Consider the following 14,605-nt stretch of genomic DNA (forward strand, 5'->3'; position numbering starts at 1 on the left):
CTTTTATAGAGGAAAGTAAAAAAAAACACACAACCACACAAAAAAAAGGTGCTCCAGGATTGTTATATCAAAAAGAATACAGTGTACTAAATACATAGTTAGTACACAAGATAGTTGAGGAATACAAGTACTAAAATAGACATATTAAGACAAGCCATTTTTCAAGAGCATTCGTCTTTCAATTTATATTTACATTTATTATATCCTCCCCCAATTCCAGCTACTGTAGAACTCCATTGGGGGGTGTAAAGCTTGTGGGGGCCGTGTCTGCTCTATGTAGGTCATGTGACAGAGGAAAGTGTCTGATTCGTTCAAGGTATTTGTGTTTACTATAAAGCTACAAATCAGACATTAATGGATTAATGGCAGAGCCTATTAATATTTCATCAATGTCTGTGCCTCATCGTAGTAATACAGAATACAGTACTAAGCCATTTAGGTAAGCCTATAGACTTCAGCCTAAGAAAGAGCTGTATGGGAGACATACAAATGATGACGTACTTAAAGGGCAAGTATTAACATAAATATCCATGTGAAGCTGCACACAAAATGCACACTGGGGGGCCATTCTGCTCACTGCCTTGCTCTGCTTATGTCACGCAGTTGAGACAGCCAGCGTGCGCACAGCAGAGACACACAGGGCCGTTGCAGGCAGGCGAGCCCTGTGTGTCAATCAACTGCATAATGTAGCGGGAGAGAAGTGGTGAAGCCCTGAAGCAGAGCGGACCCTGTGCTCCGCCTCTCTGGCTTCTGGTCTGATTCCCTCAGTGATTATAAAGTTGTTGTTTGGTAAATATAAAACAGCCTAATTTTTTTTCTAAATATATTCCCAGAATATGCTTGTGAAGCCCTAGTGCACTGTGTGTTGGTGCACTTACTAATCTATATTCCTTTACTTCCCTGTATATTAGACTAGTTAATTAAAAATGAACACCTCATGGCTGCCATAAAAAGTCAGTATAGAAATCGATACCTTTGAAAACTTGTAGAATCAACAACTTGTGTTTATTTCAGTCATAAATTGCAATTTAAATTATAAAATTTAGAAAAATGTGATGAATGTTCAGCAAATACTAATGAGAATGAAATAATCAGAAATCTAATATTCACGGCATAATACTCATTTGCATAGCTTTAACAGAAATTATAAATCAGGTAACTTTTTAAGTGAAGAACCCATTTCCTTTAGCCAAGTTCCATAAGATCACAGGCAATTAAATGACCAAGCTCTCATTTAATGACAAAAAAGGAACGCACGCCAGCAGCAACTTAATGATTAAATGTAAGAAAAAGGAAGCCGCACAAATGTGCAGAATTTTATTGCTGTTCTTTCCATAAAACCTTCTTTGCCAGTACTATCAACTTAATACATTGTCAGGAAATTTTAATTCAAAAATTCAGAACAATTATTTTATATGACATTTTATTTTTATTCCGTTTTGGGCCCTGGCAGAAAGCGTCAGTGATGCATATCACGATGTAAAAGCTATTTTGGTTACTAGCCTTTTCCAGCTATATGATGTTCAGCTAAAGCACTCTCACTTTCCCATAATAAAATCTTCACACTTTATTGCTATAACAGAAATACAATTGGATTTTTCAAGTATCACCAGATGCTTGTCAGCTGAGCCTTAGCTCTTCATGTAAGTGCTTCTGGCATAATATCTAATCAGTTTTATTTAATCAATATGCCATCCAGCTGTTCTGATTCCACTAAATATAATTTAGGATTTAATCAAATAATACTAGACTTATATTTCCGTGTCTTATTCTTGCATGTATCAAATGCTTTAATTTCATAAATTGCCTTATACAAAAGCTTTTGCAAGACCAGAAGTGAAAATACATATTTTGTTACAAAATTGCAGTAATTTAATTATAATAATTGTAAAGAGATTAAACCTTAAAAAAAAAAAAGAAAATCACATACATGCTCACCAGTTACTGCCTTAAGTATTATAATTGATATTCTCTTAAGACAGTAAAATTGGCAGAATGGCATTGTGAAGTTATAGGAATGTTATCATAGTAAAAGTAAATTATGACTTACATAATCATCATACGTCTCAATGGCAGGTGGTGGTGCTCTAAAACCAGGTGCAGTTGGAACTCCCCTTGCCCGTGCTGCAGGAACACCACGAGCTACAGGTGGTAGAGGCAATGCTCCTCGTAATACTGGAGAACTTCTCAGTCCTGGCGTGCCACGTCCAGACAGTGGATGTGGTGTGGCCCCTCCACGACTCCTAAAGTAGAACACAAGACATAAGCTTCATTGAAGACTTTCCTTATAAGCGTGTCCTTCCGGTTTCCTAACCCCCCCTCCTCCCCACACACACACACTCCTAACAGACGTGCAATGTCACTAGCATCATGAACTAATAACTATTTTATTTATATTGGTTAATCTGGACCCCCTCAGTGTGATTGACAGCCCGCATCACCACTCTGTAGAGTGTTGACGTGGCCTTTCCCGGGCTGTCAGTTATGCTGAGGGGGCTAGATTACAGCCAAGAAGACAGGACAAGGTGAGAATAGCTCCCCACCCAGGGGGCTACTTACAGAGCTGGTAGGGGAGGCTTTCTAACTTAATATCCTCACCATCTCTGTGGGCAGAAAAGTCTCCCAGGGATGGCGAGGAAAACTGTTTCACCATATATAACATGTTGCCACACCTTTTATGGTAATATCTTATAACAGATAAATGTTTTTTTCAATGTTAGGAAAAGGAGGAAGCTTCTACCTAACGTTAATTAAGAAAAAAAAAAACTACATTTTCCAAAACTAGAACTCAAAAAGTTTAAAAAACTCAAAAGAAAATTTGACTCACATAATTCTATAAAGGCCTTACAGACTGCCAACGCTATTACTGTCAGAAAAACTGCACTTAAAGCTTTCAACTTTGAAAGAAGGGAAAATATCAAACATCATACTACTTTATGTCTGAAATAAAAATCCACTTGTTTATGTCCATCCTGTGAGAAGACAAATAAACACTACGAAGGATGCATGGATGTAAAACAAAAACATTACTGAGATGAAGGCAAACAAAAAGAAGCAGAGTGTTACCGCTAAGTATAAAGTTGAGATCTTTGGAACAGGAATAAGACAGTAAGTACAACAGATAATGAAACATAGGAATGAGTCTCTGAACCACTTCTATAACTGTCAGTGATGCATGCTAGAGGATCTAGTAAAATTGGTGTTTTTTATTTTGAAATGTGACAGAAACAAAATGTAATGTATCACGTATATTTGATTGGAAATCACTCTACAGCTTATGTGGGATCAGGTAATGAATTCTCAGACTTAGTGTAGGCTAATCTGGGGTTCAGAGTCAAAGGAACCTATTTCTTTAATCTTAACCACATAATGGAGGTATGGTCTTTGCTGCAAGCACCCTTAGGTTGTGGTCCCCAGGATGATCTCCATTACGTTGACAATTGCATTATAAGATAAATCAGACAAGGTTTATGTGCAGCCAGAAAGTAAGATTAGCAGCAGGCCTTTTTAGTTGTCTTCTTTCTATGGACTGGGTGGAGTTGAGTACATATGATATACAATATATTCTTTATATGTGCCTTTCTATTTCATATTTGCGCTGGAAAGTGCCTATATTGTCTACTGAGGTATCATTCTTTAAGAATTTTTGGGAATGTGTGGGAGGGTGCTATTAGTGTGACTTTATTGTTTTTTTGTCTTGTATGTTTGCTTGTTAAAATTAAAAAAAAAAAATTATTATGAATATCTGATAAAAAAAAAAAAAAATAGCAGCAGCACCATGGAGCAAGAAGACGTAGTAAGATAGTAATGTCAAGAACTTGCTGTGAAGATTAAAAAATATTCCTTCTTAACTTTAAGACCCATAACTTTGTTATTTTCCAATGTCACTGAGTTGTATTAGAGCTTATTTTTCGTGGGGCAAATTGTACTTTTTGCTAGCGCCCTTTATTGTACTATATAATGTATTATAAAGCCAGAATAAAAATTGTAGGGCAAAATTTTTTATAAAATTAGAACTGCACAGTATTGTGGGGCAGTTCTTTTTCAGTGTTCGCCATATGGTTAAAATAACATGCTAAGTTTATTCTATGGGTCAGTATGATTTCAATGATACCAAATTTTGATAATTTTTGTTTCGCTATTAAACCCTTAAGGATTTCCCAATTTCATGTTTTACTCCTCACATTTTAAGACCCATAACTCTTTTATTTTTTTGCTTTCAAAACAGGCAAACCTTTAAAACAAAATAAGTATGTTTAAAATTGCCCTATTCTAATCCCCTTTAAAGGGGTATTCCAGGCCAAAACTTTTTTTTATATATCAACTGGCTCCGGAAAATTAAACAGATTTGTAAATGACTTCTATTAAAAAACTCTTAATCCTTCCAATAGTTATTAGCTTCTGAAGTTGAGTTGCTGTTTTCTGTCTAACTGCTTTCTGATGACTCACGTCCCAGGAGCTGTGCAGCTCCTATGGGGATATTTTCCCATCATGCACAGCTCCCGGGACGTGACATTATCATTGAGCAGTTAAACAGAATACTTCAGAAGCTAATAACTATTGGAAGGATTAAGATTTTTTAATAGAAGTTATTTACAAATCTGTTTAACTTTCCGGAGCCAGTTGATATATATATAAAAAAAGTTTTTGCCTGGAATACCCCTTTAACTCCTTCATGACCCAGCCCATTTTCACCTTCAGGACCTGGGCATTTTTTGAAAATCTGACCACTGTCACTTTAAACATTAATAACTCTGGAATGCTTTTACTTATCATTCTGATTCCGAGATTGTTTTTTTGTGACATATTCTACTTTATGTTATTGGTAAAATTTCTTGGTAAAAAATCTAAAAATTTCATGAAAATTTTGAAAATTTTGCATTTTTCTAACTTTGAAAGTCTCTGCTTGTAAGGAAAATGGATATTCCAAATAAATTATATATTGATTCACATATACAATATGTCTACTTTATGTTTGCATCAAAAAAATTACAAGTTTTTACTTTTGGAAGACACCAGAGGGCTTCAAAGTTCCGCAGCAATTTTCCAATTTTTCTCAAGATTTTCAAAATCGTACTTTTTCAGGGCCCAGTTCAGGTTGGAAGTGGATTTTAAAGGTCTTCATATTAGAAATACCCGATAAATGACCCCATTATAAAAACTGCAACCCCCAAAGTATTCAAAATGACATTCAGTAAGTGGAATAGCAGTAAATTGAAGGAGAAAATTCTAAATCTTCATTTTTTACACTCGCATGTTCTTGTAGACCCAATTTTTGAATTTTTACAAGGGGTAAAAGGAGAGAAATCACCCTAAAATTTGTAACCCAATTTCTCTCGAGTAAGGAAATACCTCATATGCGTATGTAAATTGTTCGGCGGGCGCAGTAGAGGGCTCAGAAGGGAAGGAGCGACAATGGGATTTTGGAGAGTGAGTTTTTCTGAAAGGGTTTTTGGGGGGCATGTCCCATTTAGGAAGCCCCTATGGTGCCAGAACAGTGAACCCCCCCCACATGTGACCCCATTTTGGAAACTACACCCCTCATGGACTTTAATAAGGGGTGCAGTGAGCATTTACACCCCACTGGCGTTTGACAGATATTTGAAACAGTGGACTGTGCAAATGAAAATTTTTATTTTTCATTTTCACAGACCACTGTTCCAAAAATCTGTCATACACCAGTGGGGTGTAAATGCTCACTGCACCCCTTATTACATTCCGTGAGGGGTGTAGTTTCCAAAATGGGGTCACATATGGATATTTATTGTTTTGCGTTTATGTCAGAACCGCTGTAACAATCAGCCACCCCTGTGCAAATCACCTCAAATGTACATGGCGCACTCTCCCTTCTGGGCCTTGTTGTGCGCCCCCAGAGCACTTTGCGCCCACATATGGGGTATCTCCGTACTCGAGAGAAATTGCATTACAAATTTAGACGGTCTTTTTTCCCTTTTACCTCTCGTGAAAATGAAAAGTATAGGGCAACACCAGCATGTTAGTGTAAAAAAATTAATTTTTTTCATAAGGGGTTAAAGAAGAAAAAGCCCCCAAAATTTGTAAGGCAAATTCTCCCGAGTACGGCGATACCCCATATGTGTCCCAAAACTGTTGCCCTGAAATATGACAGGGCTCCAAAGTGAGAGAGCACCATGCGCATTTGAGGCCTAAATTAGGGATTTGCATAGGGGTGGACATAGGGGTATTCTATGCCAATGATTCCCAAACAGGGTGCCTCCAGCTGTTGCAAAACTCCCAGCATGCCTGGACAGTCAATGGCTGTCCGGCAATACCGGGAGTTGTTATTTTGCAACAGCTGGAGGCTCCGTTTTGGAAACAGTAGCGTACCAGACGTTTTTTTGGGGAGGGGGGCTGTGTAGGGGTATGTGTATATGTAGTGTTTTTTACTTTTTATTTTAGGTTAGTGTTAGTGTAGTCTTTTAGGGTACAGTCACATGGGCAGAGGTTCACAGCAAGTTTGCCGCTGGAAGTTTGAGCTGCAGCGCAAAATTTGCGCCATCTCAAACTTGCAGCACTCACTGTAAACCTCCGCCCATGTGAGTGTACCCTGTACATTCACATTGGGGGGAGGGGGCAAACATCCAGCTGTTGCAAACTCCAAGCATGCCCTTTGGCTGTCCGTGCATGCTGGAAGTTGTAGTTTTGCAACAGCTGGAGGCACACTGGTTTGGAAACACTAAGTTAAGTAATAAACTTTCAAGTGTTTTGCAACCAAACTTAGTGTTTCCAAACCAGTGTGCCTCCAGCTGTTGCAAAACTACAACTCCCAGCATGCATGGTCTGTCAGTGCATGCTGGGAGTTATAGTTTTGCAACAATTGCAACAGCTGGAGGCACTGAGGTAGGAAACGGACAATGTTTCCCAACTAGTGTGCCTCCAGTTGTTGCAAAACTACAACTCCCAGCATGCCCAGACTGCCCAGGCATGCTGGAAGTTGTAGTTCGGCAATATCTGAAGGATCAGATGTTGCCGAACTACAACTTTCAGCATGCTTGGGCAGTCTGGGATTGCTGGGAGTTGTAGTTTTGCAACATCTGGAGGTCCACAGTTTGGAGACCACTGTATAATGGTCTCCAATCTGTGCTCTTCCAGATGTTAGAAAACTACAACTCCCAGCATGCCTGGACAGACTGAGCATGCTGAGATTTGTAGTTTTGCAACATCTGGAAGAGCAGAGATTGGAGACCATTATACAGTGGTCTCCAAACTATGGGCCTCCAGATGTTGCAAAACTACAACTCCCAGCATGCCCAGAAAGCCAAAGGCTGTCTGGGCATGCTGGGAGTTACAGTTTTGAAACTCCCAGAGGCAGCAGTGAGATCGCCTTACGGCGATCTCACTGCTGCCAATGAAGATGCCGCACTGCTGCCGGAAACTCACCGCCGAGACGCAGCGCCGCCGGGACCGCCTGGAGGACGTCACTCGCGCCGGGACCGCTCGGGACACCGCATATCCGGGTAAGTGACGCCGGGGGACGGGTGAGGGACACTTAGCAGATCGGTGTGTGTCCCGATCCCCGTGATCGGGACTCACACACCGCGCTGCTAAGTATTCTGATAGCGAAACGCTGCTATCAGCTAGTCAGATTTGACTAGCTGATAGCAGCGATCGCTGGGGGGGGGTGCGGGATGAAACCCCCCATGGTCGCATGGTAAGATGGCTGGCTATCACCATCTTACCGGGCGCTGGGGGATGCCGCGAGTAGCGGCAAAAATGTTCATGACGTACCTGTATGTCATGGGTCGGGAACACCTTCCCACTCATGACGTACAGGTATGTCATAGGTCGGGAAGGGGTTAACTTTCTTATTTTTCCATATATGTATTTGCCTGGAATACCCCTTTGCCTGGAATACCCCTTTAACTTGCTTATTTTTCCATATATGTTGCTGTACGTGAGCTAATTTTTTTGTACTGGGATCTGTAGTTTTTAACAGTACCACATTGCGTATATGTGATCAAAAATCAGCAATTTTGAACTTTGGTATTTTTTTATGTTTACACTGTTCACCATACAGGATCATTAACATTATATTTATTTTAGTAGTTTGGACATTTTTGCATGCTGTGATACCAAAGATGTTTATTTAGTCCTTTATTTTTTTACATTTTTTATTTGTAAAATGGAAAATGGGGGGATTAAAATTTTTGTTAGGCAAGGGGCTGACTATTTATAGAAATCCTTTGATTGCTAATACTGTTCAGTGCTTTGCATAGGCATAGAACTGATCAGTGATATTAGTTAGTGATCTACTACTAAGGATTACCCGAAGGCAGACCAAAGGAGAAGATCGTCGGAGCAGCACAGAAACAGGTGAGTGAAGCTCGGGCTACTATCTTGACTTATGATTGCGCTGTGGGTTATCCGACAAGTCTCTGTAAACCTCCCTTACACTTCAGATGCCGTAATCAGCATTGATAATGGCATCTGAAGGGTTGATGATGGGCATCAGCATCCTAGTCACTTCAATAATAATAATAATAATAATTTTATTTATATAGCGCCTACAGATTCCGCAGCGCTTACAATTATGGGGTACAAACAAAGACAAGTATCAGACATAATATTACAAAATAACTATTCAAACAAGAGGTGTGGGGATATGTTGGGGATGTGTTGGGGATATGCTGAGGCCAATTAAGGAATGTTATAGGCCTGTCTGAAGAGATGTGTTTTCAGGCCACGTTTGAAACTATGGAGGTTGTTGTTGAGTCTGAGGGATTGAGGGATAGCATTCCAGAGAATCGGCGCAGCACGAGTGAAGTCTTGGAGACGGGAGTGAGAAGTTCGGATTATAGAAGATGTTAGTGTGAGATCATTAGCAGATCGGAGAGAACGTGTAGGATGGTAGACGGAGATGAGAGAGGAGATGTAGGGAGGTGCAGCATTGTGGAGAGCTTTGTGTGTGAGACTGAGGATTTTGTACTGTATTCTGGACTGAATTGGTAACCAGTGTAGTGACTGGCACAGGGAGGAGGCGTCGGTGTAGCGGCTGGAGAGGAAGATGAGTCTGGCTGCGGCATTAAGGATGGACTGGAGAGGACAGAGTTTGGAGAAAGGAAGGCCTATTAGTAAAGAGTTACAGTAGTTGAGGCGGGAGTGAATCAAAGCAATAATGAGAGTTTTAGCAGTTTCAGTAGTGAGAAACGGGCGGATTCTGGAAATGTTTTTGAGATGCAGGTGACAAGAACGTGAAAGGGACTGAATATGGGGAGTGAAAGACAGATCAGAGTCAAGTATAACTCCAAGACAGCGAGCCTGCTGCCTGGAAGTTATGGTAGTACCACATACCGAGATGGAAATGTCAGGGTTAGGTACAGTATCAGTTGATGGAGAAAAAACAAGAAGTTTTTAAGTGAATAGAACAAGGCAGTCACCAGGCATGCATATTTATTTTTTTTTTAAACATTTATGCTGGGCAAAAAGAATAATCATGGAGATGGAAATAATCCTTTAACCCCTTAAGGACCAGGCCCATTTTGGCCTTAAGGACCAGACCAATTTTATTTTTGCATTTTCGTTTTTTCCTCCTCGCCTTCTAAAAATCATAACTCTCTTATATTTCCATCCACAGACCCATATGAGGGCTTGTTTTTTGCATCACCAATTGTACTTTGTAATTACTTCACTTATTTTACCATAAAATGTACGGCGCAACTAAACAAATATTATTTATGTGGGAAAATTGAAAAGAAAACCGCAATTTAGCAAATTTTGGAATGTTTTGTTTTCACGCTGTACACTAACTGGTAAAAATGACATGTTTTCTTTATTCTGTGGGTCAATACGATTAAAATTATACCCATGATTATATTCTTTTCTATAATTGTACCGCTTAAAGAAAATCTCAAACCATTTTAACAAAATTTGTATGTTTGAAATTGCCTATTTTGACTACCTATAACTTTCTCATTTTTTCCGTATATGGGGCGATATGAGGGCTCACTTTTTGCGTCATGATCTGTAGTTTTTACCAGAACCACTTTTGCTTAGGTTTTACTTTTTATACATTTTTTATTAATTTGTTTTTGGAATAAAATGTGAGAAAAAAGCAGCAATTTTGGACTATTTTTATTTTTTTACGTTTACGCTGTTCACCGTACGGGATGATTAACAATATATTTTAATAATTCAGACTTTTACGCACACGGCGATACCAAATATGTGTATAAATTATTATTTTTTACGCTTTTTGGGGGGTAAAATGGGGAAAACGGACGTTTTACTTTTTTATTGGGGGAGGCGATTTTTCACATTTTTTTACTTTTTTATTTTACATTTTTTTCCTTTTTTTTTTTACACTTTTTATGTCCCCATAGGGCACTATTCATTGCAATCAGTTGATTGCTAATACTGTGCAGTGCTATGTATAGGCGATCCGATCATCCGTTCAAAGTACCGCAATGCTGCAGATGCCGTGATCTCTATTGATCACAGCATTGGAGGGGTTAATGGCGGACATCCGCGCAATCGCGGATGTCCGCAATTACCGGCGGGTCCCTGGCTGCTGATAGTAGCCGGGACCTGCCGGGCATGACGCGAGCACCGCTCCGGTGCTCGCGATCATGTCGGCGCGTAAATGTACGTCATGGTGCATTAAGTACCACGTCACCATGACATACATTTACGTCCATTGTCGTTAAGGGGTTAAAGGTGTACTCCGGTGGAAAACTTTTTTTTTTTTTTAATGAACTGGTGCCAGAAAGTTAAACAGATTTGTAAATTACTTCTATTAAAAAAATCTTAATCCTTTCAGTACTTTTTAGCAGCTGTTTGCTATAGGGGAAAATCTTTATTTTTTTAATTTCTTTTTTGTGTTGTCCACAGTGCTCTCTGCTGACACCTGATGCCCTTATCAGGAACTGCCCAGAACAGGAAAAAATCCCCATAGCAAACTTATGCTGCTCTGGACAGTTCCTGACACAGACAGAGGTGTCAGCAGAGAGCACTGTGGACAACACAAAAAAGAAATTCAAAAAGTAAAGAATTTCCTCTGTAACATACAGCTGCTAAAAATTACCAAAAGGATTAAGATTTTTTAATAGAAGTAATTTACAAATCGGTTTAACTTTCTGGCATCAGTTCCTTTAAAAAATTGAAGTTTTCCACCGGAGTACCCTTTTAAGTCTTAAAATAATGGTTTGTGAATTGTGCACAGTACTATATATGAATGTATATTCATTACTTTATTATTATTATTATTATTATTATTATATTATATATTATTACTGTAGAAATCAAATATAATGGGATAGCTTTTGATTATGTAAGTAAGAAAACTTTACATCCTATGTATTATGTAATTATTTGAATTTAAAGTGTCACTCACGTTTCCCTCTTTTGAGGTCAACACCCTCAGGCTCTTCCGCCCATTGTCTCTCAGAGTGGCGGTCATCTATCGTCCTCCTGGTTCTACCCAAATGTTCCTGGATCATTTTGCCACCTGGCTCCCTCACTTTCTTTCCTCAGAAACACCTACACTCATTATGGGTGATTTTAATATCCCCATTGATACCCCAATCTCCTTTTCTGCCTCTTGGCTCCTGTCTCTAACCTCCTCCTATGCCCTTTCACAGCTTACTCTCCCACACACAAGGATGGGAATACACTGGACTTGATCTTCTCTAGACTTTGCTCTGTCTCTAAATTCACTAATTCTCCTTTTGAGCTCTCTGACCAAAGCCTTCTCTCTTTCTCTATCAGTAACTCCTATCCTCTTCCAGACACTCCAACCTTGTACACTTACAGAAACCTGCGTGCCATAAACAACAGTCAATTTACAGATATTCTACAATCTTCACTATCACCAATCTCTTCTCTCTTCTGCCCTAATCTAGCAGCCAAACATTACCATGACACCCTAAAGTCTACCCTGGATCAAATGGCACCCCCAAAAACACGAACCTCCCGACACAGACGGCAGCAACCCTGGCACACGCAAACAACCCGCTTTCTCAGGCGATGCTCTAGGTGTGCTGAACGTCTGTGGAGGAAAACTAAGACTTCTTCAGACTATCTGCACTATAAATTCATGCTTAAATCCTATTACTCCGCTCTTCATCTCGCCAAACAAACATATTTTACTTCCCTCATCTCCTCTCTGTCTAACAACCCAAAACGCCTTTTTGACACGTTCAACTCTCTCAGCCTAAAGTACAGACCCCAATCACTGATCTCTGTGCTGAAGACCTGGCCAAATACTTCAAAACTAAAATCGATGATATTCGTGATGAAATCCTCTCCCAGTCCCTTAAAAGTTCTGATCCAATTCCCAGCCACGTCTCCTCTTCATCACTCTCAGTTTTTGAGCCTGTAACGGAGGATGAGGTTTCCAGGCTCCTCTCCTCTGCCCACCCCACTACCTGCTCTAGTGACCCCATGCCTTCACACCTCATCCCATCCCTCTCTCCTGCTATCAGCTGTCACCTAACTAAAATCTTTAACCTCTCCCTCTCTTCTGGGGTCTTTCCCTCCTCCATCAAACACTCTATCATAACCCCACTATTGATAAAAACATCTCTGGACCCGTCCTGTGCAGCCAACTATCGACCCGTCTCAAATCTCCCCTTTATCTCCAAACTCCTGGAACGCTTGGTCTACTCCCGCCTTATCCGCTATCTCTCCGAGAACTCTCTCCTTGACCCCTTACAGTCTGGCTTCCACTCCCTTCACTCCACAGAAACGGCCCTAACCAAAGTCACTGACGATCTTCTGACGGCCAAATCAAATGGCAATTTCTCTTGGGGACTGATACCCCACTGGCGAGACATGTTAGAAATTTTCATAGAGGTGATATACAAACCCTTAAATTTTGGGGACTAATCAAGATGACATTGGGCCCCAGAAGAGGCAACTTAGATAAGAAATTACTCCGTGAAGAAGCAAGATGGATACAGCGACTTAAAAGCCTGAGCCCTAATGGACTCAATGAGGGATTTAACTTCTCAGCATTCATTTAGAATAGCTGCCATAATGTATAAACATCGTGTACAATTATCAACACAATTATTAAACACCCTGCCGAAGTGACATCAGGGAGGGAATTGTAGATGGACTAACCATGATGGACCAATATGCTGCCTTTTAATTATCACTAAATAATTAACTACTTCTATGGTGATAATAATATACAATATAGAATAATAATATATAATATCATATAGAGCAATAATGTATTTTATTGGAGCTTATTCTCAGTAACATGGAGCACTATGAAAGATCAAATATGTGCGCAGATTACATCACGCAGCCCTTACATAGAAAAATTCTGGCGCACATGAGATTACATAGTGACTGACTATTATATCTATTTGGAAATGCCCGTGGAGACTAAGTCCCCGCGCATATTGAGCTGCGCAGCTCCGACAGTAAGGTACGCTCGCTGGTGTAAGAGCTCGCGCAGGGGTCACAGCGCAGGAAGCGGATGTGGATATCGGCGCTGGTACAAGAGCTCGCGCAGGGGTCATAGCGCAGGAGGCGGATGCGAACATCGGCTCTGAGATCATGACGCACTAATCATGTGATGCATTACCGCGGCAACCAATAAACAACTGTGCGGATTGGTTGAATTATGAGAGCAGCAATAGGTGCATGGAAATGTCCATCAAATTAAATAGAGGATGATTGGACGGGATGGTGTCCCACCAATCAGAAGTGGATATCACCCCACCATGATGTCACAATAGGAGGTTATTTAACCCCTGTTTTGGCGCTTTTTCATTCAGTGCCCCTAAGCCTCTTGACAAAGCCGCCTCTTGCGGCGAAACATGTCGAGGGGGGCATAGGATAGGTTTTTTAATATACAGTGTAGACTCCTCCACTAACCGTGTGTACACTGCAGGTACACACAGGTAGATAATAAGTGATGCCTGGCTGGCACAGATAATTAATAATACACGAGGAGAGATACACTGCAAATTTTAACTCCTTTTTTGTTGGTGTTTTGAAATTAATAAAGATTATACCTTTCAACAAATATATGGGAAATATAGGGAATTAGTGGATCATTTCGGTGATCTTTTGGTGAATTGGTTTAAATAACCCTCCATATATTGGTCCGCAGTTGGATCAATTTCTCTTTATTGATTCTCTTGGACCTCTCTGCGGCTTTTGACACTGTGGATCACCAACTCTTCCTCAGTAGTCTCCGCTCCATCGGTCTCAAGGACTCTGCTCTCGCCTGGTTTTCCTCCTATCCGCTCCTTTAGCGTCTCGTTTTCTGGCTCTACTTCTTCTCCTCTTCCCCTTGCTGTCGGGGTTCCCCAGGGATCGGTCCTGGGTCCTCTACTCTTTTCACTCTACACATCCCCCATTGGAAAAACAATCAGTAGATTTGGTTTCCAGTACCACCTCTATGCTGATGACACCCAACTCTATACCTCTTCCTCCAACATCACCCCTGCACTCCTAGAGAATACCAGTGACTGTCTCTTTGCTGTCTCAGACATCATGTCCTCTTTATATCTGAAAATAAATCTTTCGAAAACAGAACTTCTTGTTTTTTCTCCATCAACTGATACTGTACCTAACCCTGACATTTCCATCTCGGTATGTGGTACTACCATAACTCCTGGGCAGCAGGCTCGCT

At 40.4% G+C, this 14,605-nt stretch overlaps 1 protein-coding gene across 4 annotated transcripts in view; it reads right to left on the minus strand.

The window, feature by feature from the left end:
* KHDRBS2 (KH RNA binding domain containing, signal transduction associated 2) overlaps positions 1–14,605 on the minus strand; it is a 495,176-nt gene that overhangs the window by 213,399 nt on the left and 267,172 nt on the right. For all 4 annotated transcript variants that reach the window (XM_056565801.1, XM_056565800.1, XM_056565799.1 and 1 more), the window contains one exon: positions 2,051–2,243. In XM_056565801.1, coding sequence (XP_056421776.1) covers positions 2,051–2,243 — 193 coding nt within the window. The remainder of the gene's footprint in view (positions 1–2,050; positions 2,244–14,605) is intronic.

This window comes from Hyla sarda, chromosome 3 (assembly GCF_029499605.1).
Source record: "Hyla sarda isolate aHylSar1 chromosome 3, aHylSar1.hap1, whole genome shotgun sequence".
Lineage (NCBI taxonomy): Eukaryota > Metazoa > Chordata > Amphibia > Anura > Hylidae > Hyla > Hyla sarda.